Raw genomic sequence first — 18,130 nt, forward strand, 5'->3', positions numbered from 1 at the left:
AGGAAAGGTGGACATGTGATGCTTGTAGGGAGGTGGGAGTGACAGTTTCAAACATGGAGCCAACCCCGTTTGCTACCTGATCTCACTTGGCCCTGCAGTGAACTGGAGCTGCCATGAGCAGTCCAACCCACCTTCCATGCATGCATCACTTCTGCCCTCTCAGGAATATTCCCAATGCTGCAATGACACCTATATAAGCATGTGACCTGCTTTGTATGCATTCCTGTTTCACGTGTTAAGGTCTATACAAAATTTTTGCTAATTTTCTTTTCAAAATTCATGCACATTATCCAAATGGTAGAAACAAATTCCATCCAAAAACCTTCATTATGCAGATCATTCAGTTTGTTGCCTGGTTGCAATGAGTTAATTAGTTCCATCAGAAATAATGGTTATCACAAGTTATTGCCATTATCAAGTTTCCTACATGCAGCCATAGGGAAAATCTTATGAGCTAATAGGCAAATTCAGGAGAAAAGACCACTTCCAAATTAAACAGTTAATTTTCCTATTTTTGGTGAAGTTTTTATAATAACCCAAATATAATTAGTTTAAAAGATTTTGTTAATTATAGATTTCACCTGGTCCAAACTTTCAGTGTCCGTTATAGGTAAAGTACTATAAATTCCTGTGATTTGTTGATATACCTTTGATTGCATGATTTTTCTGAATCTATTGACACCTATATTAATTAGAAAGGGTACTTAATTTTAAAAAATCACTAAATTTTCAATAACTAAACTTTAACATATGAGATGGCTCCCATAGTCATAAATCCTGGATTCCCAGTGTGAAAGCATAAATTAGTACTGCTTACTTTAATAAATGCTGCTGATAATAAATAATATACAAACAAAATATGATGACAAAATTAACAGCCAACAGAATATTAACTTTCTGACCTATAGAATTTGTGAACTATTATAAATGAACAAATTTCAGTAATATCATGGAGCAAGACTTTATAAGGACAAAGTTCATGCCATTTCAGTCAGTCTCACTCTTGTCTTACTTTACTTTTTGTTTAGATTTGTAACAGGCTACATACAGGGCTAATCTTTCATCTGTTTGTTCTTTAGCCCAACCTCAGGAACCTTTCAAGTTGCATCTCCATTCATGTTATCAGAGTTAAGAGAACACGATTTACAGTAATGAATAACAGACAATCAAACTGTATGTTTTGGTTCATTGGAATAATAGTTGTGAATATCGTATCTATTGTGTGACTTTTCTGTGTAACTGTGTGTGTAGCAAACTATGTTACTTTATCTGTGCTGTGTGAAATTTTACTTCTATATTCTGCAAACCACTGTGAAGTGCATGGCAGAGGGCGCATCACATTGTACCAGTTATTTTTCCTGTTCCATTCACACATAGTGTGTGGGGAAAATGATTGATTGAGTGCGTCTTGCTTGCTGTAGTTATTCTAATCTTATTGTCATGATCCCTATGTTGGTAATATGTAAGGCATTTTAGCATGTCCCCAAAGTCATCACTTAAAGACGTTCTTGAAACTTTCTTAGTAGACTTTCTCGGGGTAGTTTGCACTTGTCTTCAAGAGTCTGCCAGTTCCGTTCCTTCAGCATCTCTGAGACACTCTCCCAAGAGTCAAACAAACCTGTGACTATTCATCCTGCCCTTCTCCATATATATTCAGTATCCCCTGCAAGTCCTATTTGGCGTGGGTCCCACACACTTAAGCAATACTCTACAGCTGATCACAAGAGTGATTTGTAAGCAATCTCCTTTGTAGCCTGATTGCACTTCCTCAGTACACTACCACATTCTTCATCCACAACTTAGCCTATGTGATGATTCCATTTCATATCCCTACAAAGTGTTACACCTAAGTATTTGTGTTATTTGGCTGATTCCAACAGTGTCTCACTGATATTGTAGTCACAGGATACTCTATTTTCTTCACTATTTTCTTCACTTTGTGAAATGAAAAATTCTACATTTCTGAACATTTAGAGCAAGTTGCCAAACTCTCACCATTTTGAAATCTTATCAAGGTCTGATTGAATACTTATGCAGCTACTCTCAGATAGTACTTCATTATAGACAACTGTATCATATACAAAAAGCCTGATTTTACTATTAACACTGTCTGCAAGATCATTAATATACAACATGAACAGCAAGGGTCCGAAAATACTTCCCTGGGGCACACCCAAAGTTATGTCTACATCTGACGAAGACTTCCTGTCAAAGTTAACAAGCTGTGTCCTCTCCTCCAAAAAGTCCTCAATCCAGTCACAAAATTCACTTGATAACCCATATAATCATACTTTTGACAATAAGTGTAGATGAGGTACTCAATCAAATGCTTTTCATAAATCAGGAAGCGCTGCATCTACCTGAATGTCTTATCCCAGTGCTTTCAGCATGTCACGTGCGAGAAGCACGAGTTGGGTTTCACGTGAGTGTTTTCAGAATTCATGTTTGTTGGCAGGGAAGAGGTCATTCTGTTCAAGATGCCTCAGTAAGTTTGAACTCAGAATATTTTCTAAGATTCTACAACAAATTGATGTCAAGAATATTTGATAGTGGTTTTGTAGGTCACTTATATTACCCTTCTTGTTGATGGGTGTGACCTGTGCTTTTTCCCAAGAACTGGGCACAGTTTCTTGTTTGAGGGATATATGATAGATTGTAGGTAGGAAAGAGGCTAACTCAGCCACAGGTTCAGTATAGAATCTGAAAGAGATTCCGTATGGTCCTGGAACTTTGTTCAGTTTTAACAACTGCAGCTGTTTCAAGCCACTGACAGTAATACTGTGAGGCTCAAATTGGGGAAATTCTCCTGGGTTTTCCTTTATGAAGGAATTTTTGAAAACAGAGTTAAACATTTCAGTTTTTGCTTTGCTACCCTCAATTTCAGTTCCTGTCTCACTAGCGACTGCACACTAACTTTAGTGCAAACAGACTTCACACTTTGAAATTACAATGAAATCCAGATAATTAGCTGCTTACAGGCATTAATAAATATCAACAGGGATAGTTGAATGTGTGTGCCCCGACTGGGACTCGAACCCGGGATCTCCTGCTTACAACTGTCACCATTGATATTTATCAATGCCTGTAAGCAGCTAATTGTCTGGATTTCATTGTAATTTCATTCTTCAAGAACTGCAAGATCACCAACGATATCTGTTTTTTTGGACATTGCCGAAATATCATTTTTTAAGAAGTAAGAACTATTATGCTCCACATATGTCTGAGCTAGCTACCTGTTCATAAACATTAGAAACTGTAAGAGACCTGGTCATCACTGCTAGAATCTTCCAATTCTGAACTATAGGACTAGGACAGATAGGACTAGTTTACGTGACAGGCAAAATACAGTACCTGGCCAACCCCAGCAGTTAGTGATTTTAACTCCTGATGACAATGGCACAGCCAGCTATTGAAAGCTCCAATGTTTTATTTGAAGTGACATGGCTTGTAAATTGAGAAGATTTTACCACCATAGTGTTTGTTGAATGGATCACCGGGTCATTGACAAATGTGAGTCAGTTGAGTCAAGCACCATTCTTTCAACCTCCAATGTAAGCTTCATTCAGTAACACTTTATTGTCCAATTCATTTTCCAGCTCTCCAATATACTCATCTAACATGCAGTTGAAGAGAACTGCAGATGAGAGTATGTTATGTGACTAATAAATCAAATTTTACGTTAAAATTATGATATAAATAATATATGACTTACGAGGTTAACTAGATGAGTCTGAATCCGAGTCGGCAGCTGGTGCAGCTTCCTTTTCTTCGAGTGTCTCCAACTCTGCTGGTGGAGGCTTGGTAGTCGTGATTGTGGCTGCCACATATGCCCCTGGGCCTTCACCCTGTGTGTGCTCGATACCCACCCTGTGAACACAGGATGATTCTTACAATATTTCTCCTTGTATTAATGAACATGGTGTCCCTTGCCTGTGACAAGTCGAAAGGAAGACAAAGTCACAGCAAACTTTTCAGATCAGTGAAATGAATTTGCACAGACTTATATCAATGTGCTAGCTCTTATTTGTCAACTGTCAAGGCAGCACCAAATGCATCACAGCCAACAAAAACACACTGCAATTAAAGATGGCTAATTTTGAGGTTTTTGTATTAAGACAAGACAAAAAATTAGGAACATTACCAGGGAGAGAATATAACAAGGTACAGAAAAGGAAATGAATGCAATTTCTTCCTTTTTCAGTTTTGGCTGGTGTTCTGCTCTTTGTGTTGCCTTTCATTTTTCCCCTCTTTTTGTAAGCAAACATGACAAAAAGTTAAGTCACCCACAGGAGATGACATACAAATAGTATTGCTCTAGCCACAATTTGATGGGGAAGAGTGTCCAAAAGTTTCTTCACATGTCACATCTCATTAATGATCATACCTTGTACAGCTACCAAATTACATCAATACTGAATGCCATTTTCCACTCACTGTTTGTCATGATCATAAATCATTCTATGATATTAAGGGTGAGTGATTTAGCAGGTTAATGGAGATGAGATTTAATATATGCATGCAGCCTGTGAATATGATTGATAGAACTAGCAACATATTGTTACAGAGGATATTTAAATGAACAACCTGGTTCATGTTCATGGTAACCTAAATGAGTGAGTCCAAGTCTTGGCATGAAAAATTCCCCCAAAACATAAACCACCCAGACCTTGTGTGTTACACACAGCATTTGGCCACTAGTGCATTTCACACCGTGCATCACTTGAAAACAGAGAAAACTGTGATTCGTTGGAACTGATCAACATTTCTCCAGTTTTTGTATTTTTGGGTCCACTGAAGACGCACTGTGAGCAATGGCCTTTTGTGAGGTACCTGACTCACAATGTCCATTGCACCCAATTGCATCTGGAATGTTTGTTCAGAAAATGGAGGATACAGAGCTGCATTAACCGAAAATAGCAATTCCAGTCCGGTTTTAAATCAGCCGTCATTGCCAAGTGCATCATTTTTGCCTGCCTATTGGATACTACAATGCTAAATCAGGTCATTTATCAGATAATACTGAACTATTTGCCATGTATCAGATTTTTTACTAGAAGTTTGCACACTCAGTTGTTGGCATATAATATACTTAAGCCCGGTCCACACACACACGATCTGTCTGCGCAGACATCACTGCAGATGTCTGTACATGCAATAGATTGCTGCAAATGTGGTGTGTTCACACTACACAAACCCCAATCTACTACTCGCCCACCATCTGTCGGTGTAGAAAGCGACTACGCTCCCCGTAAACGTCAAAAATTTAATTAAGTTATTTTGAAATATAGAAATGGAGGAAGTTCTATTGTGGTCTGTGTTCTTAACTTGTGTTGCAAAAAAACATTCATACCAGCTGCAGGAAACAGAGAAAGCGGTCAAAATGGTGTAGACAGTGGCTGCTAAAGCGAAAGCAGTTTTCTCACTTAAATTTACTGCGAGATTTGCAGGGCGAACCTTAAGAAAGCCAAGCAGATCAAAATACCATAACGTTGGCTGGTATACTTGATCTACTCCTACACCAGATGATCTAGATTTCTGAACTTTGGATAACTCTTTTCGGTAAACAGTTCGCAAGGAAATTATTTTTTTGTTACTGTTTCTCTGTTTGCCGAGGCGTCAACTGTCTGCAATTTTTCAATTAGAGCATTGTATAGTGCTGTCTTTTTGTCTCTGTCACTATATTCTTTACTTTTAATCTTCCACAAACATGGGTGTTTTCTATATATTTCAGTGAATTCACTAACAAACTTTCGAGAACACTGACGAGTATCAGCCATTTTAATGTCCTGTGCGCACAAATACAAACACTAGACTGAGCAAACAGCTGTTCCGCACCAGATTTGCAGTGATCTCCTGTCCACACGCTCCAACTTGTCTGTGCAAATGTGGTTTGAACCCACAGATTTGAGAGGTTTCGCTCAAACCTCCAACTCCAACTTCGAGGTTTGCACACACCTCAGGTTGGTGCAAATCTTCTGTCCACTCGCAACAATCTGTCTGCGCAGATGTGATGTGTGCAGACATTTACGCAGACAGATTGTTGCATGTGGATGGGCTTTTAGATGAAGAAATAAACACCAGGATGCTATCTTTGACATTTATGCTTGCACAATTTTATAATGTTCAGTTTATATTCACTTAATACAAGAAAGAAAGTGCTCTGACGAGCACTAATTACAACCACAACCTTGGTTGTGACACATATATTGGAAAATAACAACTTGAGAACGAATTTTACTGTGGATAATACTTGACTGACTTCGACTATGACCACACCTTGTGTAAAAAGACGGAAAACCAATCAAACTGTTATGGACTATAAATTAATATATAATCTGAAATGACATATAACTTCAAAATTCACACAAAAGTTACTACCTTTCATTAATTTACAGCTCATTCCACAGATTAGGAGATGGTGCATAAGTTTTTAGCATTTTTGTTCTGCATGATGTTACTCTGGTTGCTATGGATTTATTTATCAATTGTCATTTTTTGTTTGTAGATCACTGTTGTCATTTGAGCTTACATATTGTCACTTTGTCATTTGGAGACAATGAGTGGAGCTGTGGATGCTAGAAAATGGAGTGCTAAGTGAAGAAATCTGAACACTTTTGACAAGGTCTTCTGCTTCAATTGAATAGGGGTGTGACAGCAGTGGAGACAGCCAGATATATCTGTGCCATGTGTAGAGAGAATGCCATTGGACAAAGCATGGCAAGAAAATGGTTCTCTCATTATAAGGAGGATCGTTTTGACATCAATGACTCTCCACATTCAGGAAGACCTTTGGGGTTTGAAGAAGATAGTATAAACACATTAATCCACAGCTATCCACATAAGTGTACTCAAGAACTGAAAAATGGGATGATCTGTGATCATTCCTGAGTCATTTGAAATTTGCATGCAGTTCAAGAATCACTTGTATGGGTGCTGCATGCTCTAAACAAAATCACAAAAATCAGTAGGTGGCCATATATGCATCTCTTGCTCGTCATCAATTGGCTTGTGAACAACACCGACCATTCATATCCTGTATTGTCACTGGTGTCTTTATGCTAATGTAAGGGAAATTAAGGAATGGCTGACCACAAACAGTAACAGTACCCTATACAAAGACCTGCGCATTTCCACCAAGGATAATGTTATGCACCTGGCGGAACAGTGACAGTGCGATGTACTAAAAATTGCTTCCCCAAGGGCTGACCATAACTGCTGACATTTACTGTCAACAACTGAAATGTCTTGCAGATGCAATCTAGGGATGATGACCAGGAAGGCTGCATAAAGAAATGCTACTTCATGATAATGTCTGCCCTTATTCTGTTAGACTGACAAGGAACAGTACACAGGATTCGGACTGGGAAGTCATTCCACACTCACCATATTCGCCCGATCTTGAACCACAGATTTTCAAGTTTTCGGTTTTCTACTGAACAACCTTCAAGGAGCTTCCTTTCTGGATGAAAATCTACTCAGAATGTGGATTGATGAGATGTTCATCTCAAAATCACATGATTTATACAGTCACAGAAATGAAAAGATACCCTGGTATTGGCTGACTGTCGTAAATAGGGAAGGATAATATATCAAACAATGTAAAATCCTTTCCTTTCCTAATATTCAAAGAGAATATTATTATTGATGACTAAAATCTCAGTTATATGTATCTCTTGGGTTTATTAAATGTATGGAAAAATGCTATGAACATATCTACTAACACAATATATTTGAAAACAATATTTCCAGGGGTATATTGTCAAGGAGTTTTGTAGCTGTATATTTTGCCCTTTTTTGCACTAAAGTTAGAGTCATTAAAGAGTAATGAAGATACTTTTCTTTCTAGTATTGTAGTTGTGAATCAGTATGTTACTCTCATGCTCAGATTGTTGACAACAAATTTCAAAAGTAAATAGATGTACTGTGTGCCTGTGGTTAATAATCCCAACCACTTAAAGAGATGCCTGTAAGACATATGTGGAATAACACCATACCTACTTCTAATTACTTTCTTTCACGCGATGAATATTTTCTACAAGTGAGGAGTTGATGACACTTTATGTACATATATGTAGGTTGGAACTTAAATAGGGGCAACACTGCAGTGGAGACACTATGCAATGGAATCTACTATTGTCACTGATTGCACACGTTGTTGACAAAACTACTGTACTCCTGAGCAAATGGACTCACCAATCCCATGCCACCAGCATGTGCACAATCGAGCGAAACACAGTCACTTGTGAGCGAGTAGTCTAATGTAACGGTGTCACTATTTTTTCGAAACAGGAACAACGGAACTGTATCAAGATTGAACATGCCAGAGTTTGTACAGCACGACATTGTCATCAAGGTCTTCAAGAGGCATGCGGGGAATCGACATTGCCGTACAGAACAGTGGCACATTAAGTAAAAGCCTTCAACAAAGGTCAGCAAACTGTGGCAGACACACATCGGGCAGGTCATCCTAGCATCTCTGAAGAACAAGTGCATGCTGTTGCTGTGTTAGTGGACAGTGATCGATGCCATATGATTTGTGAGCTTGCCCACAAAACCGGTTTAGCACATATGACTGTGCTTCACGTCCTGAAGGAATGCCTGGGCATGCGAAAAATTGCATCATGATGGGTTCTGCATGACTTGATGGAAATGCAGAAATGGATGCGTTACAACACTGCTCAGATGGACTTGGAGCACTATGAGCACAAAGGAGAGGCCTTCTTATGCCATATCATAACATTGGATGAGACATGGGCCATATTGTAAGAGCCAAAACGGAAGAGCCAATCCAACAAATGGTGTCATTATGGGTCGCCGTGAAAGTCGAAAGTGCATCAGAGCCCCAATATGGTGGAAGTTATGGTGATTCTCATGTATGACTGTGGTGGTGGTATCCTAACACCTTACATTCCTCCACTGCAGACAGTCGATGCACAGTATTACTGTGTTTTTGGAGCATCACCTGTAACCAGCTTTGTAAAAGAAGTGGCGAAACTTTCTGTGCAACCCACCCATCATTTTGCACAACAATGCGTGGGTGCATGCAGCGCGAGCTATGACTGCTCTGTTCAGTTGATGGGACTGGGAAGTACTGTACCATCCACCATACTCCCCAGACTTAAGACCTTGTGACTTTGTGGCATTCGCTTCAGAACTGTTCCAGGGATTCGGCAAGCAGTAGACCGCTCGATTCACACCATCAACAGAACAGGCTCAGCTAACAGTATACTACACCTTCCACATCACTGGCAATGGGCTCTACACAATGCTGGTGACTACTTTGAAGGACAGTAACAGGTGCAAAGATGTAACTCTTTTGTATCGGTTGTGAATAAATAGTTCCCACTATTTAAGTTCCAACCCTTGTATGTTCAAATTTTTTCAGAACACTGCGGGAGGGATGTTTTCCCATATGACTCACTTTGCAAAAAGACATTAGGTGAAGCTCTTCAATGTCTGCTGAGAAGTGACTAAGACTGGTCATGTACACAAGTGATGACCATCAGTTACTAGTTGCCAGTAGCCACCACCATGATCAATATTTGGGAATTTTGCACATATGCATGAAGTGTTATGAGTGTTGTAACATCAACTTACCACCACACATCACAGGTTAAGTAACACACATTACAGTATTCCAATAAAAATCCATCAGCTATAGTTCCATTTTTCTCAACATAATAACTAACAGCCATGAAACACAAACCTGAGATAATAATCAACAAAATGAGAATTTATTTCTTTTTATTTTTTATTTTTGTGTGCAACAGAATATATTTTGCCAAGGACAGGTGTAATAAATCTATTTACAGTCTGAAACAGTTATTTTGTGGAAATAAAATGATTTTAATGTTCTCTATTTAGGTTCCTGCATCTGGCACAAATAGTCCTTTATTGTTATTAATTTCAGATGCTGGACTCTAAATTTTTTCATAGTCACTATTGTGGTTAATATAAATTAGCTATGTAGCATGGGATTTAGTAAAACCATTAGCACATAAATGGTGTTGCATATAGGGCCAATAAATTGATCACAGCAAACTCCTGTGAACTCTATAAAGAAATGCCCTAACTCATTGACGCTACTGCCTTGCCTCACTATATTTCTTCATCCACTCATTCTGATATGAAACAATGAGTTTGTTCATGAAACATCAGTAAATCCTCAGACACTTGCTTCAACATATCAGAGAGTACTGCCATTCTATGATAAAAACATACCCACCAACAGGCGCCATCGAAGGTAATAGAAACAGATGTAGAAATGCTTTTGTAAGAGCAAGAGTACGAGCAAGAGAGAAGAGGGCATAGGTATCAGACTGACCTGTATTCGTGTCGGGCGAGGTAGCGCACGTACTTCTCTGGGGGATCATCCTTGGCACCGTTGCAGAGAGATACGGACCGCACCGTCGTGTGGGACACCTGCGTGGCAGGCATGGTGAACTCCACATAGCAGTACTCTGCCAGCTGCTCTGGGATCTGGTCATACGATGTCAGCCCCAAACGGCACACGAACGAGTGTGTCGTGTATGCACCTAAATGTGAAAAAGAGGAGTTGCGTAATGTAATTCACAGCACCTAAACTTCAATTTTCTTAGCACAATACACCAGCATTTGCAATTACTAGTCACAATAGAAACTAAACTAGCAAATGTTTGAAGTATGTTACTGTGAATATGATCTTAAACCTCATAATACATCCTAGTAAATGAAAAATACAAAAGTGTAAGTCTGACATTTTCAAGTCACGTTGAATAATTTCTGCATGATACATTTCATTCAATAAAATTTTAAATTTTGGATATGCTAACACTTTATTCCATCCTCTTCATGAGTAAATACTTTCCCAAAACAAGATATCTGCAGTTTAACAACTTTTTGACAGTTTAGACTGTGTACCGGGCTAGACTAAGTGCCATCTCTTCTTTTCATTGATCAAATGGTCAGTTAATACACTCACACATTACTTCAATCTGCATTTGAAAGACAAGGACTTTAACACAGTTTCTGATGAAACTCGTGACAAGCAATTATGTCTTCATTATTCTGAATACCTTGTTCCAACAATATGTTTACCAAATTTTTAGTAGCAAATTGTAAACTACCTCCATGATGCTGCAGTAAGTTTTGTCATTGTCTGCCGATGCAGAGAGGCTATGCTTGTTTTCAGATTCTTGTATAATACCTGTCTGCTGTTGTATGGAACACAACAGGGTCTGGTCAGTTGTATTAAGTCATACGGTAGGCCTACAAGAACAGGAAGCAGCAATATACAATAGGCTATTTTCTTCTGTTAAAAATATGGTTCAGCTGTTGTTACTCTGATTGAATATATCATTCAAATAGGATTCACAGTCAATATTCTCACAAAATATATGTTAATTTTATGTAATTAAAGTTTAAAAGTAATTAAATATCAAGACTTTGTCACATGATCAACAACACACTTTTACTGGCTGATTCTCTGTTGATATCACAGACTAGCAATCAGACGAAAGCTGTACTTGTGTTATATGAGTGTTATCAGAGGCTACAAGGTTTTTACATGCTTTGTCTGCAAACAGTTTAGATATTTAGTGATGGAAAGTGCAATTAATGCTTTTAAATAACAATTGAAAGGAATTTTGTGAACACATAGTGGAAGCCTTGCGAAAGTTGATGCATTTATGGTCCATCCATTTAGAGCAGCGGTGGACATTCTTTTCCCTGTGCTCCATGCAGTATCATTCAACTCACTCTAAACTAAGGACTTGAACTTCTGTAAATGGGTCAATATATTATAACCAAATTGTAGACTATCAATCATGAGTTACAACCCAAAGCATCATAAAATTATTCTTAGCAAATCTTAGTGCCGATTCCCTGTATAGAAGACACTCAGCACAGACAGTGCTCTGACAAAGCACTCAGTGGTGCAACGGATATTGCAGATGACTGGATAATGTCATCACATGTTCAAGTCCTGGAAAGGTCATATATTTTTAAATGTTTTACACAAAATAGGAAAATAGCATTAGCAAGAACAGAGTGTAGCAGTTTATTTGATGTCGGGATGTATTACATGTAGCTTTACATTAATCATAGTCTGAGAAACAGACAATAGAGGAAAAATACATTTACTTTGCAAATTCACTTTTTTGGAGAGCATGGCTAGTAGTGAAGGTATCACCACACGCCCACACAAGCTGTCAGATGACGAGGTTTTCTAAAAAAAAAAAAAAAAAAAAAAAAAAAAAAAAAAAAAAAAAAAAAAAAAAAAAAAAAAAAAAAAAAAAAGAGTCAAAAGTGTGTAGTCACATTAACAAGAGAACTTCTTTTTGAATGTGATGTATGTGAACAGCTATTGCAAATGCAAGCATATGTAAACAGCAAGGAAAACACAATAATACTCCATTTATGAAGGTTCATAATTTTGATTTGATTTGTGGAGTCATTATACAAATAAGTTAAAACATTCATTCAGGTTGAATTCAAACCAGGATCTATGGACATTGTGTTACAAAATTCAATGGTCTACCACTCTAATACCTGGGTCAAATGACAATTTTCACTAAGAGTTTAATGTCACTGAATGACGCTATCCTTCCTTGTAACAGTGGGAAGCATATCTCAGAGGTAAATTAATGTCAATCACATGGAGCATTTTAGTGGGCTTTGAAACTATTTGAATTTCATTTCTATTTTTATAGCAGAGTACTGAAATTAAAGAGGAAAAGAGCTTGTAAGGAGCATAAAGTGACACTACAATCATTTAAGACGATTTCAAGAAGCAGTCAACTACCCAATATCAATAGAAGTGAAGAGGTCAGTAGAAAGGGGAAAACGAAATTAAACTCCATGGACAGAGGGGGTATGTGATGTTACTTCATATTAAAAAAATCGAGTCAAATTTACAAAGAATTTGGCAGCATAAGTCCACCTACCAGCATGTCATTGCACACTCACTGATTTGAATGCACAAACTGACTCAGGAGGGAAGGATATCACAAAGCCACTGATTCCTCTCCCGAGACAAGCTGGTGCACAACTCTCGCAACTGGTCCTCGATACCATGAATACTATCTCTGACAGGGAGGTGACATCTGAGCTGGCCCCACACAGGTTGCATCAGGGACAGATCTAAGAATTTTGCTGGCTACAGGAGTACTTCTACCTCATGCAGATCATTCAGACACACGTGCCATTTGCGGACGAGCACTGTCCTGTTGAAAAATACTGTCGTGTGACAGGTAACACATTAGGACATTGGGTGCCTGTGATGGGATCATCCTTGACCTAGTCATCTCACTGCTTCCCCACACCACAACACTGGGAGTAACACTGCTGTAGCTCACCAAAATATTGGAAAAATGGGACCTTTCCCTAGGTCACTGCCATAATCACCAGAAAAGGTCACCTAGGGTAGTGAAGAACTGTGGTTAATTGCTAAAGATGATGCAATGTCATTCCTCAGTAGTAGGTGCCTCTACAACAAAAGCAACAATTTGTGTTATGGTGTTCATGGCAGCTTGCACATGGGACAGAAATTCCCTATTCAGTGTGCTACTAGTCACTGACCTATAGTGCAGGACAACACAGAATGTCACAGGAAGTCCTTTACTTGTTCTCAGATCGTGTAAGAGTTATAATGTGCCTGTTACACAATACAGTGATCCCCCTTTTGTGGCTGTTACATGTAGTTGACCAGAATAAAAGTATGATGTGATCAGCTGGCCAAAGGGAGTCCCCTAATGAGGCCACTTTAAAACTCTTTCAGGTGCCAATAATGATGTTTCACACAAGTACACAGCACCTTTGTGTGCACTTTACAGCAATCAGTCAACATCTTTAGCTGTTCACACCTCTTACATTCCCTACCAGGTCTGGCAACAACATTGAAAATTACCACCACTTAATGCACTCTGCAGGGCATTCTACCTGGTACAAATAACTGCAACTCCAATTACCTACATAACCACCAATGGTATGTACATTACAAAGCTACACTGACATCAGACCATATGCTCTGGGTGCTTCACTTTTTTTGGTCAGGCACTGTACATATAAGCAGCCCAAGTGATGGCAAGTAAAAAAGACTGCCATTTAATATCCTTTTCTCCACCACACTAAAATGGCTTAAAATGTTTTGATTTCGAAAACACAGCCTGACATTATCAGGAATCAAAAACAGGGAATTAGAGGCTGTCCACAGCTTGAACAGGACCTCATTACTGTTCTAAAATGTTAAAGTCATACAAATGAGGCAATAATTTGGAAGCAAATGAGAAAGGGTTGCTGCATATTTCACATTTTATTCAGTTTGTATAATGATAAAGAGAGAAACAGAGGGGGTATTTGGAATGGGAATTAAATTCATGGAGAGGAAAAAAAAAGCAGAAACTTTAAGCTTCGCCAACTATAGTGTTCTGTCAGGTGGCAAAAGATTTGGAAAACCCGTCGAAGAGAATGGGTAGTGCCTTGAAAAAAGTTATGAGATGAAGATTAATAGAAGTAAAACACAAGTTATTGAGTGTAGTACAATTAAATCAAGTACTGCTTGACACCAGTATGACATTAGGTGATGTTCATATTAGGAAATTAGATTCTGATAGAGGTAGGTGTGTTTTGGAATTTGGGTAACAAATTAACTATTGATGATAGAAGTAAAGATGATATAGCACATGGACTAGCAATAGCAAAAAAATTTTCCTGAAAAGATAGATGTTGACACCAAATATAAACTTAAGTGTTGGAAAAACTGTGCTGAAATTATTTATTTAGGGCAAAGCCTTGTATGTGAGATACACATGGACAACAAATGATACAGGTAAGATGAGAACAGAAGACGCTTAAAATACTGTGCTACAGAAGAATGTTGAAGATAGATGGACAGATGCACTAACTAATGAAGAGTTACTGAATTAAATTGTGGAGGGGGGAGGATTTATGGCATCATTCGGCTAAAAGAAGGGATAGATTGATGAAACACATTCGGAGACATAAAAAGGTGTAAAAATTATAGAGTAAGATGAAGCAGGTTGACTGAATGTCAGTTGCAGGAGTTATGCAGAGATGAAGAAACTTGTGGAGGATAGAATAGCTGAGAGTGTTTCCATCCCGTCAGTCTTAAGGAAGGAAAATTAGGGTTTAATGTCTTATTGATCATGCTTTCACTGGACAATACACACACAAGCTTGAACTGGGAAAGGAAAATGGCCACACTCTCTCAAAGTAACCATCCAGTAATTTAGATTATGCAATTTATGGGCATCACAGGTAACTTGAATCTGTATTGCCAGACATGGGTTTCGATTGCCAGACATGGGTTTCAATTGTCATCCTCTGCTAGTCCAGTTTCTTACTCCACACCATATTGCATGGTAATTGAGTCTTAAGATTTATGATGATAATGGCACTACATTCAAGCTGAGAGCCTCTGTGTGAGATGGACTCTCAGACACACTCACCCTGACCCTCCTTGGGCAGGCGCGCCATTCTCCACACGATGGAGCGGTGCTGGTGCTCATATTTGGCTTGTCCCGACGTTACCTCTATCAGTGATGGTTCCAGCGTCTCCATGGCTCCCAAGATTCGCTCAATGCCTTTCACCTTGCCTGTCCTGCAACACACACATTGTAAAGTATCAGGGAATAGCCTGAATTTCTAATATGAAGAGACTTATACCAAATATAAATTGTACCACAAGATACAGTTTTGTATTAGTAGTTGGCAATACATGTTTACAGCCAAACTGCATGACATTTCAGTTATTAGAGAAGTAGCTCTGTGTGAACTTGTCATCAATGTGGTAGTGTGAGTAACCCTTTCAATTATGACTTGGCGTAATGCGTAATATAGTGTTTTTATAGCAAAGTTCATCATCTTATAATTTCATTTGGAACAAACAGCTACAATAGGAAGAAAAGAACTAATTTACATGGAGTTAGTAATGGTTTTCTGAGAATATGTTATTAAATAAAAACAGGGCTATTTTTAAAAAAGGAACAGCTTTCAAACATTTATTGCTTCCAAACTACAGAAGATAGAAACACAATTCCAACATTCCTGGAAAGAGGAAAGTTCAAATGTTTATGCTTTCAATGTGAGAACCATGTGCTGCATGACAAATATCAAAATGGTGGCTAATTTCTTTCCACACACGAAATAGCTGATCTCTCGTTATCAAATTCACAGCTTCAACAATCCAATGTTGCAGACTTTCAAGAGCGTCAGGCATAGGGGGGGATAAAAATGCAGACTTTTATGTAACCCCACAGACGAAAGTCACAAGGTGTGGGGTGTGGGTGTTAGATTGGAAGAGGAGGAGCAGAAAATGAACTTCATCACCAGTGTCCTCCCAGGTCTCCAGACCTCACACCTTGAGACTTTATTTGTGGGATTATGTTAAAGAGCACATTTTTATCCCCCAAATGCCTGACACTCTTGAAAGTCTGAGACATTGCATTGTTGAAGCTGTGAATTTGATAACAAGAGACCAGCTGCTTCATGTGTGGTAGGAAATGAGCCATCATTTTGATATTTGTCATGTAACACATAGTGCTAACCTTGAATGCATAAACATTTGAACTTTTCTCTGTCCAAGAATGTTGGGACACTGTTTCCACCTTTTGTACTTTGGAAGCAATAAATGTTTGAAATCTATTCCTTCTTTTTGATAGCCCTTTATTTCCAATGCACTAAACTACTAATTTGTAAAAATTAAATTTAAACATGTTTATATAGAAATTTATTACTGAAGTCTTATTTTTCACTTTGGTGTATACAACACTACAATTTATCTGATCCACAACACTTAGTTTAAGAAAAAGTAAGTAAACACTGTTATGCAAACACACTGGTATTTCATAAACTTTCTGTGTTAAAGGGAAAGTTAATTTAGAAAACAAAAACTGTACTTTTATCAATATAATAGAGGGAAACATTCCACGCGGGAATAATATATTTAAAATAATATAAAACTGTACTTTTGTTACATTTAAATTATAAATTCAGTTTATACCAACACTCACTGAAGTTCAATTTTCAAAGTAAAAGTGTCAATAATTTGAGAAGTTTGTCCTCAAAATTTCGCTTATAGCAACAGTCTGTATAAAGAATTAAGGCATGACAGCTGGAGGTAAGTTGTTACGTAACTGCCAGGTACCTGAACTATGTCATTTGTCTCTTATTACACAGATGCAAGAAGAGTAATTTGTATGACTCTTTCATAGCTTTTCAGATGAAAAGACTAGGTGTCATTTTGTTTGTGATGAATTCTTGTAATATTTTCTGTGGATTGTTTTTTAGAAAACGCGTCGAGAATAATTACAACGAATGAATTTCTTGGAAATTATTGTTTTAATAGGTACGTACTCCAACTCAGGACTACTGGACAATGAAATTTCAGTAGCACCTACAAATGGCATTAGACTCACCAGTACAGAAGTTCTAAGTACCAGTACTAAAATTAAATATTGTAACTAACTTTCAGTTGCCACAAAGGCATAGCACACTCAGACAGTTGCAACTGAGCCTCAAATAACACTAAAAAGTGATCATGCATTGTTAAGATATATGAAATCATATGTAGGTTATCCAAAAGTAAACATTACAGTATATATAATGCAAGAGGTTATGTGGAAATAACAAATATTCCAGATCAGCAAACCAGCTGTTTTGCAGTTACACAAGATGTACAGAATACAAACCAAGTTAAAACACTATTTTGCCACTACCAGAATATATATAAGTGTCATCAAGTATGAGCATACAGAATGGCTACAGGTGGAATTCTGATACTGCTGACAGGCATATTTAAAAGCAGAAAAAGTAATGCCTAACTTTCAAAACTGTCAGTTCTTTCCCCAGATATGAAAAATAAAGTCTGAAGGAAGATCAGTAAAGAAGGGAAGGTAACACACACCCCAGGTTGATAGGGTCTCAGGGTTATTATTATTATTATTATTCTCTCTCTCCCTTCTCCTTACCCTGTCCCTCCTCTGAGGAAAGAACTATCAGTTTCAAGACATAGGAGTTGGTCCTTTTATTTGAAATGTAACAAGGGGGAGTTACTTGTTTTGGTACCATTCTACTAATTAGATTTTTTCCCCTTTTTATCGTAAAATGTACTGGCAGTTACATTCCATTTCTA

The 18,130-nt window shown here is 38.0% G+C and overlaps 1 protein-coding gene across 1 annotated transcript in view; it reads right to left on the reverse strand.

The window, feature by feature from the left end:
• Nucleotides 1–18,130, reverse strand: part of LOC124716751 — a 324,669-nt gene that overhangs the window by 16,826 nt on the left and 289,713 nt on the right. The window contains exons 30-32 of the mRNA XM_047243294.1: nucleotides 15,447–15,598; nucleotides 10,325–10,535; nucleotides 3,713–3,867 (exon numbers count right to left, since the gene is read on the reverse strand). Of these exons, the coding sequence (XP_047099250.1) occupies nucleotides 3,717–3,867; nucleotides 10,325–10,535; nucleotides 15,447–15,598 (514 nt within the window). The 3' untranslated portion in view covers nucleotides 3,713–3,716. The remainder of the gene's footprint in view (nucleotides 1–3,712; nucleotides 3,868–10,324; nucleotides 10,536–15,446; nucleotides 15,599–18,130) is intronic.

Source organism: Schistocerca piceifrons, chromosome 9 (assembly GCF_021461385.2).
Source record: "Schistocerca piceifrons isolate TAMUIC-IGC-003096 chromosome 9, iqSchPice1.1, whole genome shotgun sequence".
NCBI classification, from domain to species: Eukaryota; Metazoa; Arthropoda; class Insecta; order Orthoptera; family Acrididae; genus Schistocerca; species Schistocerca piceifrons.